The sequence below is a fragment of the Eretmochelys imbricata genome, chromosome 6 (assembly GCF_965152235.1).
Source record: "Eretmochelys imbricata isolate rEreImb1 chromosome 6, rEreImb1.hap1, whole genome shotgun sequence".
Lineage (NCBI taxonomy): Eukaryota > Metazoa > Chordata > Testudines > Cheloniidae > Eretmochelys > Eretmochelys imbricata.
This window is the reverse complement of record NC_135577.1, coordinates 72,501,369-72,520,101: the sequence shown is the minus strand read 5'-3', so window position 1 is coordinate 72,520,101 and position 18,733 is coordinate 72,501,369. Positions and strand designations below refer to the sequence as shown.

General features: G+C 42.8%; 1 protein-coding gene across 1 annotated transcript; it reads left to right on the top strand.

The window, feature by feature from the left end:
- The first annotated feature begins 366 nt into the window (after nt 1–366).
- RAD51 (RAD51 recombinase) lies at nt 367–16,505 on the top strand. Its single transcript, XM_077820274.1, has 10 exons — nt 367–444; nt 2,872–2,984; nt 3,784–3,921; nt 5,734–5,851; nt 6,503–6,594; nt 9,367–9,461; nt 13,083–13,196; nt 14,563–14,692; nt 14,982–15,103; nt 15,437–16,505. The coding sequence occupies exons 2-10, from the start codon at nt 2,898–2,900 to the stop codon at nt 15,558–15,560; spliced, it is 1,020 nt and encodes a 339-aa protein (XP_077676400.1). The 5' UTR covers nt 367–444; nt 2,872–2,897; the 3' UTR covers nt 15,561–16,505.
- Nucleotides 16,506–18,733: the final 2,228 nt, after the last annotated feature.

Sequence of the window (18,733 nt, the reverse complement as noted above, 5' to 3'; positions counted from 1 at the left end):
CTGACTTGGCTTGGCCCCGCTCCTTCCCCTGCTTCCAGCTGTCTGACCCGCCTGTGCAGCAGGCCTGCCCCTGCGCAGATACCCCACTACCCCGCTTCTCCCCCCGCCCTCGGGAACGGCGGGGAACGCGGCGCGGTGGAATCCAGTGACTCGAGGGCAAAGTGAGGGCAGCGGTTTCAACAGATGTTACGGAGCAGGCTCAGCTCTCAAGCGCATGCGCAGTAACACCGACGCCGCCCGTGGATCCCGGTGACAAGGCAGCGTTAGGAAGAGGCGGGGCGTTGCGTCGCAGGGAAGGAGTCCTATCGGCGCGCGGGTGTCACGTCACGTGACGGTCTGGCGGGCTCTTCCGAATCTGCTGGTGGAGTCGAGCCGACGGGGAGAGCTAACGGGCCGGGGCGGGGAGACGGGCCAGCTCCGCGGGACAGGAGCCGCCGCGGCGGGGTGAGTGTGCGGCGGCCTCAGCGCCTCCCCTCCCCTCCGCGACAGCGACGCCCCAGGGGCCTGGCTAGCAGCCTCCCCCCCTCCCCGGGCCAAGGCCGGGGCCGGGTCAGATGCGCGGCCTCCAAGGCGCAGCCCGGCGTCGCCCTCGGGGCCGCGGCTGTGCGAAGCGGGGGCCGGGCTCCTCCTGCTCGCTGCCCGGCTGCTGTTTCTGCGGCGCTGTGCAGATGAATCCAAGTTGGGGCCCGCACGCTGCGGAGCAGGGCTATAAAATCAGTGATACAGCCTCCTCTGGACTATCCTTCTCAAAAAGGATAATACAGACTTAGCAGGGGGTCAGAAAGTGATATGGGGTTTGGGGAAAAAAACTCATAGGGGGAGAGAATGGAAAGATTGGGGTTCCTGACCTTAGAAAGGAGTTGAATAAGAGGGGACATGATAAAAGTGTATACAATAATGAATGGTATAGAAAAGGTAGTTTAGGGACTTCTGTTTTTCCTGCCTCATAGCACAAGAACATGGGGACAGTCAATAAAACTAAAGTGGGAAATTCAGAACAATAAAAGGAAACACTTTTTCACACAATGTGTATGTAATTAGGCTGTGGATGTCATTGCTACTGGATGTCATTGAGGGCAAGAACTTAGGAAGATTCAAAAAAGGATTGGACATTTATGTGGATAACAAGAATATCCAGAGTTATCATAATTTACAATAAAAAATTTGGAAGGGATATTAAAGCTCATGCTCCAGGGATTTAAAATCATCTCCAAGTATTAAAGTCTAAGATGAGGCCTAATGGGAACAGATTGCCCCATTTGCTTGCAGTGAGATTCTTTCACCTTCTCTGAAGCACCTGGTATTAGTGACTCTTGGATACAGGGTACTGGATTAGATGGTTTTTGTCTCTGATCCAGTATGTCAATTCTTATGTTCCTTCACAGAGGTCTCTTTGGTCTCAAAGGAGCTAATAGCAAATAATAGCAATTTAAAATCCAAAAAGCTATTTAGTGCATTCTGTCCCTATAAATATAAGGCAAACAGATAATGACCTAGGCAGTGTTGTTTCTAAATAAACAATTTTCTGAGTTTTCCATGAGAGGTTATTGTTAAGGCTGTGAGTTTGTTATGGAAGTCATGGATGCTGTGACTTTCTGTGACCTCCGTGACTTCTGCAGCTGCCACTGCTCCCCCGCCCCCAGCAGCAGGAGTTTGGGTGGGGGGCTCAGGGCTGGAGGTTGGGAGGGGGTGAGGGCTCCGGGTGGCGCTTACCTCGGGGGGGCTCCCTGGAAGCAGCGACATCCCTCGGCTCCTAGAGAGAGACGTGGCCAGGGGGCTCTGTGCACTGTCTCCACCTGCAGGCACCATGCCCCGTAGCTCCCATTGGCAGAGCTGCCTGGCCACACTTCCACCGGAGCTGAAGGATGTCGCTGCTTCCAGGGAGGTGGGGAGCCAGGTAGGGAGCCTGCCAGCCCCGCCAACCCCCGGGCTGTCCCTCCTCCCCACTGGCAGCGCTCCCCTGGGCTGGCACCTGCAGCGCCCCTTCAGTCCCTCCTCCCCACCTGCAGCGCTTCCCTGGGCTGCCCCCCCTCCCTGAGCACCCAGTGTGTACCACACCCACTCAACCCCAAGCACCAACAGCACCCCTGAGCTGCACCCCTCCCCAAGGTTTAGTCAGGGGTATATCGGACAAGTCATGGACAGGTCCTGAGCTGTGAATTTTTGTTTACAGCCCGTGACCTGTCCATGACCTTTACTCAAAATATCCATGACTAAAATGTATCCTTAGTCATTGTTTCTTTAACTGTTACAGGTCTTTCTCAGATCCCTTTTCCCAACATCCAAAACATCAGGCTAGATCTCTTAAACTCCTACAGATATATAGAGAAAAAATCATAAACTTCCCTGCCAGGAGACAAATTTGTTTAGTACGTGTTGGGGCCAGATAAATATCAGGGATTTAGTCAACTCAACATATGTCATGAAGTGCAGACTTGATTCACATCTTCAGAATAATTTTTGTGATCCTTTAGTATGTCAAGGAAATTTGGTGCTAACATGAGTCTCCAAGAGTGGTGGATAATCAACAAGAAATCCTATAAAGAGATCTTTGATATCACACTCTTCATCATTTAGATTTAAAATTACGTTTTGGAAAATTCCCTGTTAAATCCCCAATAGTTTTTATTAGGTGACCTTAACATTTTTTAGTGAGTTGCACAAAGAGAAAAATACACATAAGGAATTAATCATTCGCTGCAATATACGCACAGTTTAATACCATGTGGGAGAGAAAAGTTCCTGTGTTCTGTGATGAAAAAGCTGTTGAACAAATGCAGTATGTTTAGAAACATTTGATTGTCTTGTGGAAGAGAAGCATGTTTGAGCAGTGGATGTTTGTGATGCTACAAATATTGTATTTTCTCTTAGGGAAGTTGTATCTAATATTTGGCGCAATGGCCATGCAAATGCAATATGAAGCAAATGCAGAGACATCAACTGAGGAAGAGAGCTTGGGTCCACAGCCCATATCTAGGCTAGAGGTATGTAAAGAGTGGCTAGCTCAGGAACTGTTTGCCAGACAAACCAACAGTCTTTATCTTTAACTAGAATTGCATTTAAAAGTTGCCACTGTCTTTGCCTACTTGAGTTTTGTCAAAGAAGAAAAATCTTATCCAGAAATGTATTTTAAAAATATGAAAGATTAACTTCAGGAATGCATTAATACGAAACATAATGTTCAGTTAACACTCTAATAATATACTGGTACTCCAGGGTTTATAATAAATGCACTGAAACCAAATAAAACTAACTTTTTTCATAAAGAGGTTAGATTCTGAACTACAACATAAAATTACATGCCAAATATCCTGTTGGGGCAGGATGGACTCCTTGTACTGTTCCTTCTTCAATAGCTAATAAGCCAAATGGTGAATAGTGCCTGTTTCATATGACAGTTTTCAGAGTAACAGCCGTGTTAGTCTGTATTCGCAAAAAGAAAAGGAGTACTTGTGGCACCTTAGAGACTAAGTCTCTAAGGTGCCACAAGTACTCCTTTTCTTTTTGTTTCATATGATGTGCTATCTTTAACATTGATACTGACACATGCAAATAGTATACAGTATAAAGGAGAATTTATGGAGAGAAGCAGTCATTCATCTATGGTTTTATTTGCAATGGGGAAGTGACACTCATTAATGTTGCCTTGTAGTATTAGACTTAGTGTCTGATACAGCTCCCAGTGACATCAATTAGAGAGTTTCCATTGACATTGGTGGAAGTTGGATCAGGCTGGATCAGTGTGTCTGCTCCTGAATGTCCTATGTATTTTTTTTCTTTCAGCAATGTGGTATAAATGCAAATGATGTGAAGAAGTTGGAAGAAGCTGGATTTCACACAGTTGAGGCTGTTGCTTATGCACCAAAGAAGGAGCTGCTAAATATTAAAGGCATCAGTGAAGCCAAAGCTGACAAAATCTTGGTAATTATACTTTGCAGTTACATAAACAATTTAATCCAAGAATTTCAAAATGCTTTACAGACGCTTGCCATGATTTTAAAAAGGGACTTAAGTGATCTTGGGGACCTCAATTTGTTGGTGCCTGGCACTTTTTGAAAACAAAGTCCCATTAAAATGTCTCAAGTGGGGCACCTAAAACCACTAATTACCTTTTAAAAATCTTGGTGCTTCTGGTGAACACTCTAAGCCAATGGGAGGGGGCCTCTCCTGTCGGCTTAATGACTGCAACTCAGTGAGAGACTGTAGCTGTGTTGGCGGGAGAAGCTCTCCTGTGGACATAGCACTGTCTTCACAGGGGGTTAAGGTCAGCATAAACTGTGTTACTCACAGGTGTGGATTTTTCACAACCCTGAACAATATAGTTATATTGCAAGAAGTATGTAGTATAGACTTGGCCTAAGTTTGTTGTTCATGACAAACAATGTGAAGCCTACAGTTTACAGGGAAAATATGCAAAAAGCCACAGGGTCACATTGTTTTGTGAAAATAACCTTCATTTTGTAATACAAGTATTTTAACATATTTACTTTTAAAACAGTTTAAAAACTCTGTTTATTATTACTTGGTTACATTCCCGTATTTTCTTATAAAGCCAAATCTGTAAAAACTGATGGAAGAGTTCTTGCTTGGTGGTGGCAAGTTGGGGATACAAAAAAGACAACTTACTATGAATAAAAAACCCTAAAAGTAAATTTTTTTTGTCATGAAAGTCATGACAATGACTAATAGAAACCTTACAAATTGGCCAGAAGGCCCTATTTACTAGTCAGAATGCTGTGGTGTGTGTTCTTGCTAACATTTGTTATAAATCAGTGGAGATAGTTTTATAAAACTATGCTGTGTACTAGGGGGCCCTGTCTACATTTGGCTTGTAACCATATTGACCAGAACAGTGTGTTTAAAAACAGTTTTTTAACCCAATTCTGCCTGAACATTGTTCAGTATATCCACATTATAGCAATACCTATAAAACCATGCTACAACAGTGTTGGTACATTCATAGTGAGACCATTTGAGAACTGTTTGTTGTATGTTTTGGGACTTCTGTCCAACGATATCAAAACAGCCATGAACTCTGGGTTGACAATTGAGTTGGAAATTGTGGGTAATACAGATGTTGACACTGTGTGCATCTGTGCTACTGGAAGTGATAGGCCAACAGGTATTCTTTAAATTACTCCATTCTGTGGCACTGGCCTCTTTTCAGATTTGTCAACTGTGTACTATAGACAAGAATACACATCTGCTGCAGTTGTTCTCTTTTGACTGAGTGAACCCTGAGTTACTGTATCAAGAACATTCTGAATTAGAAGATGCTACATAAGACACTGAACCACTTCTCATTTATCAAAATCTGAGCTGATAAAACTCAGAGCTTTCCTCACTGTGTATATTTGCTTATGTACTATAAGGAGCTAACTAGCTTTGAAAATAAAATATGTGCACATGCTAAATATTTCTACCTTCACACACGGAGGAATCAGGCAAGCTGGTTTTTGTGAAAATGATTGCTGCTGTAAAATAGGCAAAATAGATTCTGGAGCTATTTCTTTGAATGCAATTCGCTTCCACCAATGAGGTACAAGTAACTGAAGGTATAATCTAACAGAAGAAATGTGCTGAAATACATACCAATTTATGTAAATACTTCTCCAGATTGTGGAAGAGGAAAATTCCTGTATTAGCTATACGAAAGATAATACAGCTTGTAAACCCACAATATGTCTCCCCTTCACCCTATATATAATTTGGTTTTGTTATTCTTGTCTTCAGGCAGAAGCAGCTAAACTGATTCCAATGGGTTTCACCACAGCAACAGAGTTCCATCAGCGGAGGTCTGAGATCATCCAGATCACCACTGGATCCAAAGAACTTGATAAACTGCTTCAAGGTGTTAATTCTACTTATCTTTGTGCATTATTTTAGTTCTCCTGTCACTTCTGGAAATCATAAACCACACATGAGAAGTGCATGGTATAAGGGGTTTTCTGCTATCTGCACTGGAATCTCCTTAGCACTGCTCTGCCTTGTAATGATCAATTCCCTTCAGCTAGCACCTCCAGAGAAAGTTGCAGGAGTAGTTCCAATAGGAAAGGAACTTCACTGGATGTGGGAGGACACAAGACACAGTTTTACATTTTAAACACATTTCCTGTTATTGACTATTAGTAAATTTTTTTATTGAGAAACAGAAGCAGGTATTTGATTCTCCTTAATTCCCCTTCCCTCCCTCCCCTTGCCTACATGAGAAATGTAAAGTAGAACGGTATTCCCCTTAAGTAACCTGTTCTCACAAGAACTTTATCTGGGCTTCTTATCCACAAAATGCACAAACCCAGGTACCCAGAACTGTTGTTATAACTAGTTAGTTAACTAATTAATTAATTGAGTTTTGAAATGTAAGTGATCACTTCTAAAATAAGCTGTGCAGATACAGAAAACATATGACAGACAAATCCCCATAAATCTGAAATTATTTACTTGCGTTGTGCATTTATAGCCTATGATGATAATATAAGTGTGATTGTTTTTTGTTTTCCAGGGGGAATAGAAACAGGGTCCATAACTGAGATGTTTGGGGAATTCCGCACTGGGAAGACACAGTTGTGTCACACTCTGGCAGTAACCTGTCAAGTGAGTGGTTGGTCATTTTATTAAAATCAAATATGTATTTAGAAAAAAAATGTTTCTGAATCCTTCCCAGTCAAAGTGCCTTTCTCACTCATGCAAATAAACATGCAGCTAAAAAGGTAGTGCAAAAAATCTGTAGTCATGTATACTGTACAGCAGAAACCATCCAGACTTTGCAACGCCATGGACTGAATTGGCAACTTGCTAGGATCTAGTATACCATGCTTACTCTGCTTGTAGGGGTAACTTTTTAGTAGAGATTCAATGTATTTAAAAAGAAACCTATGATAGAAATCAAGCATGGAAATAAAAACCAAATTATGTTCAGTCGAACTACAGAAATAATAAATGGTACTCAGGAAGCTAGTTGTTGCCTTGCTTTGGTTCTTTAAGGAAGTTTGGGAACAGAAAACAAACTTTCTGGTTTCTCTCTAACCTGGTCACCACGCTGCAAAAAACCTCTCTCCTTGCCAACAACTGAGAAAAGGGAGGTGAAGCTGTTTACATGGGCCCAACTCATCCCCTGTCCAGCTGCTTGTGTTTTACATGTCTCAAGCTTCATCTCATGTCCTTTCAACAAGCTTCAATTGGCTCTTGTTATCAGACAGTACATCAGTGTAAGGTGGAAATGGTTACGTAAGATTGAATAAGAGGGTTGTCTTTAAATTAGATTCGTATGCATACTATGACAAGGGCATAGTATTCAACTTGACCACTTAAGTTATGGTGCGTAAGTCAGCATTTTTGTGTTCAAATTGGTTATTGGGTGCTCAGGTTTTAGGAACCTTAGTGCTGATTTGTGCACTTGGTATAGAGTTGACTACCCTAACTTATGTGACCACTTTGAAAATTAGGCTCCTATAGTGGGGTTTTTCACTTTCCAGCTTAGTTCTCAGACAGAGGAAGGCTAGGACGTAGTGTTGTCCGCCCCCCCGTCCGAAGTGGCCGTTTCCTGCGGGCTCTGTGGGCACCAGAGTCCCTGCTCTGCTGGGCGGGGCTGAGCTGCGCCGCGCCCTGCCTCCTGCCGGAGAGCTCCCTTCCGCAGCCTCCCGCGGTGCCACCTGCCCGCCTCGATCCGAGCCCGGGGGGGGGCGCCCCTCCGCCTCCTTCGCCCAGCGCTGGGGCCCCCAGCCAGTCCGGGGTGAGGGCTGCCAGCGCTGGCCGGTTCCCGCAGGCTCGAGCGGTGGGAGGGTTTGTTTTGTTTGCCTCTGATTTTAACTCGCTGGCACCGGAGTCAGAGGCTTGATTTTACAAACCCTAGTTAGTCGCTGTCTGCTGAGCGCACAGCCCGGGACCTGCCCCACGCTGCGTGCCCGCTCCTGGGTGCAAGCGCGAAGGGAGGGAGGCATGGAGAGAGCTGGAAACTGTCCAGCCCTCTCAGGATCTTGCACGTTCCCTTGGCCAGTGAGACACATGTGTTGTTTCCCAACGGGATGTTTTTATACCCGAGTGACGTGTTGCCTTGCACTGTGCTGCAGCTGCTAATCGCTAGTGGGAAAGGTCGCGGGTGGACCAAACCTCTTCGGATAAATGAAGGGGCAGGAGCTTTAACACATCAGCGAGCAGCGTTTACAGCTTACTTTGAATAGTGAATTTTTAAAAGGTCCTGGTGTAGCTAACTTTTACACTAGAACCTCAGACTTACAAACACCTCGGGAGTGGAGGTTGTTCATAACTCTGAAATGTTCCTAACTCTGAACAAACCGTTATGGTGGTTCTTCCAAAAGTTTACAGCTGACTATTGACTCAATACAGCTCTGAAACTTTATTACATAAAGGGAAAGCAGCACTTTTCTTCTATTTTTAGTAGTTTACGTTTAACACAGTACTGTACTGTATTTGCTTTTTTTTCTTCTTTTTTTAATCTCTGCTGCTGCCTGGTTGCATACTTCCGATTCCAAATGCAGTGTGTCCTTGACTAGTCAGTTCCTAACGCTGGTATTCGTAACTCCAAGGTTCTACTGTAATAACTTGCGACCAATCATGCTCTGATTCTTATATCGTAAACTGATTGTGTAATTAAGCAACCTGTAATTAGGTGGAGAACGCTGTAAGTAATAATCAGCAATATTCTCAGGGGTAATCTTCTGACATATTAGCATGTTACATAACATCTTGAATCCCTGCTGTTGCTTTCAGTTATCCCATTCCAGTGTTGCCATGTGTTCTCCAGGTGCACCCTTTAAAACTAACAAACTTTTGATTAATATTAAAGTGTTTTTTTTAGTTATTTTAAGTTCTGTAAAGAGATGTAAAAAACGTTTTTATCACTTAAGTATGGAGTAGTTTGTCACACATGCACCCTTGCCTTAAGGCTTTCTCTTTTAGGAAAATTCCCACAGTCCACTAATTCTCAGCTCCACAACGCAATAGCATCTATAGTTATGCAAGTTAAAATAAGTGAGGTACTGAAATAGTTTGTGATCTGAAGATTCATTGCTTGTAGGGGTATAGAAGGCATTTCCTCCCTGCCCCTAATGCACAGCATAGCACAATTGATTGGGGTGCATTTAAGGGGCCTTGTCTTGAAGAAACCAGTTTTGGCCATTGCTAGTGGTCAGATACCAGATCAGATGGAGTTAGTGGTCTGATCTTATTCCCATCTAGGGAGATTCTGTGGCCTGCGTTGTGCGGGGGGTTGGACTAGATGATCATAACGGTCCCCTGGTGTATCACTAAATATACTAGTATCAGTAGGGTATGAGGCAGTAATTGGCTTTAATTTCCGAGACCTAGAAACTGTGTTTAGTAACATTTATTTGTTGGTCTCATTAGCTTCCCATTGACCGAGGTGGTGGTGAAGGAAAGGCCATGTACATCGACACAGAGGGTACCTTCCGCCCAGAACGTCTGCTTGCTGTGGCTGAAAGGTGTGTACTTATGGTTAGACATTCACTGACTCTAGTTAAAACAAATGCATGCATTGCCTCATCAGTAAGTTGTCCAGTACCATTGTACATCAACTTGACTCCTTATATATATACTTCAGTGGAAGCTGCATGTGAGGACTGTTCCTACAAGATCTTCCCACATTACAACTGTCCACCTATATAGAAGCAGTTTGAAACAGTACGCATACGTTGGCTTTTGGCAAACACATTTTGTGACACAAGTTCTCCGACTTTATTGAGCAGCAAGAATAATTAGCCTTTATTACAGCTGATGACACTAATTTACTTTTTAGTAGCTGTTCCTTGTAAACCCATTTCTGCCTGAAGTACTGTACATGCAAAAGATTTCATTTTAAGCTTAGCCTATAAATATTACTGTAGAAACAATAGAGGATCCCATGTGTAAACCTCTTCACGATACCTATTAGAACTAGGTTCTTGTCAGAAAAGGTAGGCCAACGTTCACCATCTCTGAAAAGCTGTGAAATCTATTGTGCTTTCTTCAAAACTGCAGCCGGGTCACTGTTGACCTCCATTTGAAGATTCTAAAATGCTTTACAAACTTGGATATATGCCACAGCTCTGGTTATCTGTTTGGGGAGGCACCAAAAATCTTGTCCCTGCAAGGATCCTTATCAGTGTATAAAGCCTGAGTTGCTGGTTCCACTGATTAGAGACAGCCAAGTAGTTCTACTTCTGTGGAGCTTTAGAGCTCTGCAGGACTAAAGCACCGTGTCTGTGGCACCTAACTACATGTGACTGTTTAAATGAAACATTAAGGGGTACTTCTGAACTTCACTTAGTCTGGGTTCAAGTATATTGTTTGATATCATTCCCACTGGACTGCTGCAACTTTAACAGAGTAAAGACATGTCAGAGGTTAGGACAGTAAGTGAAGATATCATATGCAACTGAAATGGCAGAAGAATTTTAGGGAAGCAGAATGTAACTCCCTGGTTTGGAATTTGGCCGTAAATCTGAGGCTAACACTTCTAGTACTGTAATAATTAGCAGATCTAGTTAACTCATCCACTTTGTGAGTGACTAGAATCACAGCACTAGACCAGAGGGATCAGCAGCATTAATTAACCAAAACACCCTGCCAGCTGGACTTCCCAATAAAATGAACATTGTGTTTCTGGCCTGCAGCCTGTTGCATCATGCAGAAAGGCTGGTTTGATTTGGATACACAGGTTAAGATGTTCTGCAGAGATCTAACAGTAAAAGTATTCAGCTGGCTTCCTGCTTTCCTCTGGCTAACCTGCTTCGGGTTTGTGGTTTGTCAGAATGCTGTCTGCTTTTGGAAAAAACCTGTCATGCACCAATTTCCTGTCTTAAAAAAAAGCCCTTTACTTGTTTCCTTCTGGAGTAACTAGTACACACACAGGCAAGGTTTATCAATCTGTAAGTGATTGTTCCCTCTCAAACTGCCCAAGGGTGTTTCCTTCTAGAGGCCTTGGCTGTCATTACAGAGACTTCCTCAGCACTATGCCCTTCTCATTCCTCAGCATATTTCTTCTGTCATGCCTGACTGATCTAATTGCCTTCTATGACGAGATAACTGGCTCTGTGGATGAGGGAAAAGCAGTGGATGTGGTGTTCCTTGACTTTAGCAAAGCTTTTGATATGGTCTCCCACAGTATTCTTGCCAGCAAGTTAAAGTAGTATGGGCTAGATGAATGGACTATAAGGTGAATAGGAAGCTGGCTAGATCGTTGGGCTCAACAGGTAGTGATCAATGGCTCCATATCTAGTTGGCAGCCGGTATCAAGCGGAGTGCCCCAAGGGTCGGTCCTCGGGCCGGTTTTGTTCAATATCTTCATTAATGATCTGAAGGATGGCATGGATTGCACTCTTAGCAACTTTGCAGATGACACTAAACTGGGAGGAGTGGTAGGTACGCTGGAGGGTAGTGATAGGATACACAGGGACCTAGACAAATTAGAGGATTGGGCCAAAAGAAATCTGATGAGGTTCAACAAGGACAAGTGCAGAGTTCTGTGCTTAAGATGGAAGAATCCCATGCACCGCTACAGACTAGGGACCGAATGGCTAGGCAGCAGTTCTGCAGAAAAGGACCTAGGGGTTACAATGGACGAGAAGCTGGATATGAGTCAACAGTGTGCCCTTGTTGCCAAGAAGGCTAATGGCATTTTGGGCTGTATAAGTAGGAGCACTGCCAGCAGATTGAGGGACGTGATCGTTCCCCTCTATTCGACATTGGTGAGGCCTCATCGGGAGTACTGTGTCCAGTTTTGGGCCCCACACTACAAGAAGGATGTGGAAAAATTGGAAAGCGTCCAGCGGAGGGCAACAAAAATGATTAGGGGACTGGAACACATGACTTATGAGGAGAAACTGCGGGAACTGGGATTGTTTAGTCTGCAGAAGAGAAGAATGAGGGGGGATTTGATAGCTGCTTTCAACTACCTGAAAGGGGGTTCCAAAGAGGATGGACCTAGACTGTCCTCAGTGGTAGGAGATGACAGAACAAGGAGTAATGGTCTCAAGTTGCAGTGGGGGAGGTTTAGGTTGGATATTGGGGGAAAAACTTTCACTAGGAGGGTGGTAAAGCACTGGAATGCATTACCTGGGGAGATGGTGGAATCTCCTTCCTTTGAGGTTTTTAAGGTCAGGCTTGACAAAGCCCTGGCTGGGATGATTTAGTTGGGGATTGGTCCTGCTTTGAGCAGGGGGTTGGACTAGATGGCCTCCTGAGGTCCCTTCCAATCCTGATATTCTATGATCCTGGTGGGGGTGGTCTGTGCCAAGACCCCATATGAGCTGTGTTATGGGGAAAGCCACAGCTGCTTCACTTGCTTTGGATGACTTCATAGTATGTCTGTAGTAAAATCACACAGCACAGCTACCATTCTATATGCAACATACACTCAGTGTCTGTAGGCCTTTCATGACTATATTTGGTAAACCAAATATGCTGACGGGCAACAAACTGGTACAACTACCAGTTTGTTGGCCAACACTCTTGTCTTTGTGTAAGGAAGTATCTTAACCAGCTGTTCTCCTCTAAATTTTAAGGGACCTCTGGGTCATTATCAATGTGCCCAATGGCAAGAAATCAGTCATAAAGGTGGCTCCAACCTTTAGTAATGGAGCAGTGACAGAAGAATTGCATATAGAGGATAGTTTATTACTCTTTACATAGATATCTCTTTAATTTATAATCAAATAAAATTCAAATTAGTTCATGAATCGTTTTTCACTCTCATAATGTTTTATTGGAGTACCACACTGCCTTTAGCGTATTCCATGGCAGGATGGTAATTTGTGTGTTTTCATTCTCTTGTTCTCAAGTTTGTTTTGCAGAGGTGTCCTGGTTGGTGGTGGGTGGCTGCTGTTTCTAGGCAGTAAGATCCTGTGAGTTCAATGGGGAGATCACTTTTATTTTCAAGTTAATTGCTCTTTTTATCACCAGTTTTTATTTACCTATAAAAATCTCAATCTCTCTCTCTCTCTCTCCCTCCCCCTTACCTACTTTTGGGTCAGTTTAAGCTAGCCTTGAGGTACACCTGCTAGTTAACTGCTGTAGGCAAAGTTGCAGAATCTCCCAAGTTGTTCCCGTCTGATTTGTTTCTCTAGGTATGGCTTATCTGGCAGTGATGTCCTTGATAATGTGGCATATGCTCGAGCATATAACACAGACCATCAGACCCAGCTCCTGTATCAGGCATCTGCTATGATGGCTGAATCAAGGTAACAAAACTGACTAACAGAAATAACTTGTGCACTCTTAAATGATGATACTGCAAAGTTACCCAAAATGAAGGACAAGTGTGTAGCTTGCATAATTGCTAAACAGATACTAAAAATAATTAATTTTTAATCAAATACTTTTAAACATATCTACACTCTACAATACCTGTCATGAGACCAGTCTTGATTCTTTTCAGAAGAGACAGTGGGTCATCCCACTAAAAGAGGGATCCAGCCAATGAGCCTCATGTGAAACTGCAAATATTTGTAAATAAGAGATGTTCCATAACTGCTGGTGAAATTCTGGGTGATTCTGACTCATGCTGTGGTAGGTTGGAGAGTAGTATTTTACAAAGAATAGGTGCTAGCAATAGATGCAGTTCTAACTATCAGTTCACATTAATTTTTAGGAGAGGGGAAATTGAATTCAAATGTTGTTGAGTGTTAAAGAACTGTGATATAATCAGAGGGCTGTGATGGATTTTAGTTTAGAATTAAAATTAATAGTTGAACTGGAGAGAAGAATAAACTGATGATGTAGGTATTTAAAACTGTTCATTAAAGGCTTGACCTTCCAAGGTGCTGATCACTCTGAGCTGATGAATCAAAGCATTAAAGCACATGCTTAAAAGCTTTGATACATGTGAGTAGCTCCACTGAAGTTGACGGGCTACTTACATCCTTGAATGGTTAGCTGAAACAGATCAGAGTGCTGAGCACCCTGTAGGATTGAGCCCTACTGTTGTGGAGACTCCATCCTGCTCCAGAATCTTCGAGCTTTGACTGTAGTGCTAGTTGTCATAGTTCCTAAACTACTGCAGCCTCCTCATGCACCACAGCAAAGGACTGCGGGGGACATGCTAGGTGCACAGTGCTACGGGTATTGATGTTCAGTAAGCAGTGGGTTGGTGAGTTCAGCCCCATTTGAAAATGTATTTGGGTTGGTACCAGCTGTGTTCTCCTCCCTAGAAAACCTGACCGTTCTTGAGGAAACCCCACCTTAGAGTGTGCACTAAGCCACATCAACCCTGAGGAGCAATGGCCAGTGTCAGTCCTCTCTCATACTCTTGAAACAGCTGAGGAGAGGGGTAGGAGAGAAGAGTTTAGCACCATCTTAACTATGGGGAAATGGGTATGGCCTTTAGATCACTACACATTGTATAACTATTGTAGTAGGGAGGTATCTTTTTAAAAATATAGCTCCTGATAGTTGGAAGGACAATTATGTTGATTTATGATTTTGTTTCAGTAATGCCCATAATGTGCTGGACATTGTACAAAGACAAATGAAGGCATGGCTCCTGCCCTGAAATGCTTATGAGAGCTAGACAGGCACTGAAAGTAATACATATGCCATGTTCTCTAGGTATGCATTGCTGATAGTGGACAGCGCCACAGCCCTATATAGGACTGATTACTCTGGCAGGGGTGAGCTGTCAGCCAGGCAGATGCATTTGGCCAGATTTTTGCGTATGCTACTTCGACTTGCAGATGAGGTAAACTGTCACTGGACTGTCTCCTTCATTCCCCGTATTATTTCATTCTCTGAGTAACCACTTTCTGCAACGTTTCCTCTTACTGGAGTTTACTTCATACACAGGATTTTCCATATATTCCTACATCTCCCAATATCAGTCTGGGGGAGGAGAGTTAATTGGACCTCACTAGCTCTAGAATGGGAAAGTAGTGCCTACAGAGGAGATCTGGTTACCAGGGAGTTTGGCTTTTACTAGCTCTATCTGTGAAAAAGAAATGGAACTTGATTTTGTGCCTCTTTCCTAATAGTTTGGTGTGGCAGTTGTGATCACTAACCAGGTGGTAGCACAGGTAGATGGAGCTGCCATGTTTGCTGCAGATCCCAAAAAGCCTATTGGAGGGAACATCATAGCACATGCCTCAACCACAAGGTAAGACCACATTCCTAAATTCCATTCATGTTATTCTTCAAAGTCTTCATGAAGCCATAATTAACTAGACACATAAATGTTTCTGATTTTTTTTCTGTTTCTGTCAGTCAATAGCTTTTCTGATCTTTTTCAAAAACCTAAGGGCATCTTTGATCACTGAAAGGTGACTTTTATTTCCAATTAATGTGGTGAAATTAAAACAGTGTGGTACAGCAATCATAAAAACCTTGGTGGTCCTCAGTGTATTGTAGCTTTATGCTACCAGAAATGTAATGTTGACTTACTGAAAGCCAACAGTATTTGAATAAATTGCTTTGTTTTTCTCTTTGTCAGGCTCTATCTGAGAAAAGGCCGAGGTGAAACCAGAATATGCAAAATTTATGACTCTCCTTGCCTTCCTGAGGCTGAAGCTATGTTTGCTATTAATGTTGATGGAGTGGGAGATGCTAAAGACTGAGGAGTCCATTCCATTTCACTTGTAACAGCATGAGGCTGTTGACCAAAGGAGGCTGCTTTCTCTATAGGGCCAACTTTTACTGATACTCTCCTACTGCAGCCACTGGAAAGGCTGCTTGAAGAATCTATCTCATTTGTGTGACTACACAGATATGTTTGGGACACATCAGGAGCAGCTAGTCCTGGTTGGAGGAGTTTTTCTCTTGGGGATATAGCTGCATGTTAATCTAACATGGTTTCTTTAGGGGAATTATGGCCCTGTCAGGTGTTCTGACAACTGTTGCTACAGTTGGATGCTGCCAATGGAGCTAGCACAGTAGTGTTGTTACTGCACTTGGCAACAATTTGTAATTTTTTTTGTGAATTCTGTGCAAGGTTATTGGGTTTGTCAAATGGGAGGAGTGATAACTTAAACATTTTCCCAGTTATCTGAATGATTAATTGAGAAATAAAACAGACTAGTATTACAAGGTACAGGTACAAGAATAACTGCTGCATCATGTAGCTCCAATGAAGACCACAACATACTAATTCCATTCTTTTGGCTGTTGAAAACATCCTCTGTTTTTGAATTTGCTTTTGTGTGGATTTCTTTTGTATCTCAATAGCACTGAATGAGCATCTGTTTTTAATAAAGGAGTCATGAAATATTGGTTACATTAGTGGTTTCTGGGATTTAGACAGCCACCAGTTCAGACTACTGCGTTTTGTGCTGACCCAATGAGTAGAAAGTACATTAGTCTGCCCTGGTGCCGCTGATTCCCAGAACCTGTATTACTAACTACAACTTTTCTTTGTCGGTTCCTTTGCACAGCCACAGCGATAAAAAAGGGTAGGGTCTCCATGTCTGCTTGAAACAGCTAAGCAAACTGTGACTCTGTACTAGATAAGTAGCTTGTAGAGCCCTTTTGGGAGTGCTTTTGAGATTAGATCTTAGCCATGTAAATAATCCTTTTACACAAGGGGTAATTGTGATTTAGGATTGATTGATTGATTGATTGATTGATTAAAGTTAGTCATAACAGTAATGGTTGGCAGTGAAAATGGTTTCTCCTTGTTTCATTCTTTGTCCATACCTGGCTTCATAATTGTTTCTGGGGAATAGAAGGGAGGAAAACATATAATTGAGTCTCACTGTGACTATTAAACTAAACTGTGTACTGTCTTTATCAAATACTTCCCTTCACTAACATTAAGATGTTTTTATCCTCTCTTTGTATTGATGGCAGAAAACTGTCCCCCTTCCTTTTCCTTCATATAGAGGGGGCCATATCAACTGATGTACTGATTACATTCAAAACAAGCGCACAATTATTCACTAGGACTGGCTTCAATGGAATTAATGTAAGAACCAGCACCTATACTGAAAAAAGAAAAGGAGTACTTATGGCACCTTTAGAGACTAACAAATGTATTTGAGCATAAGCTTTGGTGAGCTACAACTCACTTCATCGGATGCATTCAGTGGAAAATACAGTGGGGAGACTTATATACATAGAGAACATGAAAAAATGGGTGTTATCATACACACTGTAAGGAGAGTGATCACTTAAGGTGAGTTATTACCAGCAGGAGAGCGGGGGGGGGGGGAATCTTTTTGTAGTGATGATCAAGGTGGGCCATTTCCAGCAGTTGACAAGAACGTCTGAGGAACAGTGGGAGGGTGGAGGAGGGGGGAATAAACAAGGGGAAATAGTTTTACTTTGTGTAATGACATCCATTCCCAGTCTCTATTCAAGCCTAAGTTAATTGTATCCAGTTCACAAATTAATTCCAATTCAGCAGTCTCTCGTTCTGTTGTGTGGTTGCTGGTGAGTATTTGCTTCAGGTTGGGGGGCTGTCTGTAAGCAAGGACTGGCCTGTCTCCCAAGATCTGTGAGAGTGACCAGCAACCACACACCAGAACCACTAACCCAGGAACCTATCCTTACAACAAAGCACGTTGCCAACTGTGCCCACATATCTATTCAGGGGACACCATCATAGGGCCTAATCACATCAGCCACACTATCAGAAGCTCGTTCACCTGCACATCCACCAATGTGATATATGCCATCATGTGCCAGCAATGCCCCTCTGCCATGTACATTGGTCAAACTGGACAGTCTCTACGTAAAAGAATAAATGGACACAAATCAGATGTCAAGAATTAACACATTCAAAAACCAGTCGGAGAACACTTCAATCTCTCTGGTCACTCAATTGCGGACCTAAAAGTGGCAATACTTCAAGAAAAAAACTTCAAAAACAGACTCCAACGAGAGACTGCTGATTTGGAATTAATTTGCAAACTGGATACAATTAACTTAGGCTTGAATAGAGATTGGGCGTGGGTCATTACACAAAGGTAAAACTATTTCCCCATGTTTATCCTCCCCTCCCCCGCAATGTTCCTCAGATGTTCCTGTTAACTGCTGGAAATGGCCCACTTTGATTATCACTACAAAAGTCCTGTTCTTCCACCCCCCCCAACCCCTCATAATAGCTCAGGTAATAGCTCCCCTTAAGTGATCACTCTCATTACAGTGTGTATGGTAATACCCATTGTTTCATATTCTCTGTGTATATAAATCTCTCCACTGAATGCACCCAATGAAGTGAGCTGTAGATCACGAAAGCTTATGCTCAAATAAGTGGGTTAGTCTCTAAGGTGCCACAAGTACTCCTTTTCTTTTAGCAGTAATACTGAAACTACTCTACGTTGGTGCCTTTCAGTGACAAAGAGGCTCAGCACTTCAGCAAACACACACTATAGGTGGGGATGGTAGCTCCTCTTATTAAGTTGACATTTCCCATTATAAGACTCCATTTTCAGTTTATCATTTTGCCAGATTTTTCCAGACTGCGTGTCATCTTTCAGCTGAATTGCTTTTGTAAAATTTTGGCCAACACAGTTTGGATATTTTCAAAAATGAGGCTAGAGGAAAATACTGTGCTCTGCCCTTTTCTTTGAGAGAGTCTAGCACCCAGATCCTTTAAGCAGGGCCTTGAAAGGTGGCAGGGAGCTAGCCTTTGGGTCAAGGATGTGCTTTTTGGTGGTTAAGGAGACTGGAACTGAGACAGCACAGACTACCTTAATTCAGCCATTTCTTAGCTTTTGAGTGTTTGACTTTGCAACTTTAATGTTCTGTTAACATAGTTTTTTGTATACAATATATAAAGTTGCAGTCACAT

What these genes read in the sequence shown, in the direction of transcription:
- RAD51 (XM_077820274.1), top strand. Translation starts at nt 2,898, where the DNA reads ATGGCCATGCAAATGCAATATGAAGCAAATGCAGAGACATCAACTGAG. An exon ending in CTCTGGCAGTAACCTGTCAA is followed by an intron (nt 6,595 to 9,366) that starts GTGAGTGGTTGG and finishes TGGTCTCATTAG; the next exon opens with CTTCCCATTGACCGAGGTGG. An exon ending in CTGCTTGCTGTGGCTGAAAG is followed by an intron (nt 9,462 to 13,082) that starts GTGTGTACTTAT and finishes TTGTTTCTCTAG; the next exon opens with GTATGGCTTATCTGGCAGTG.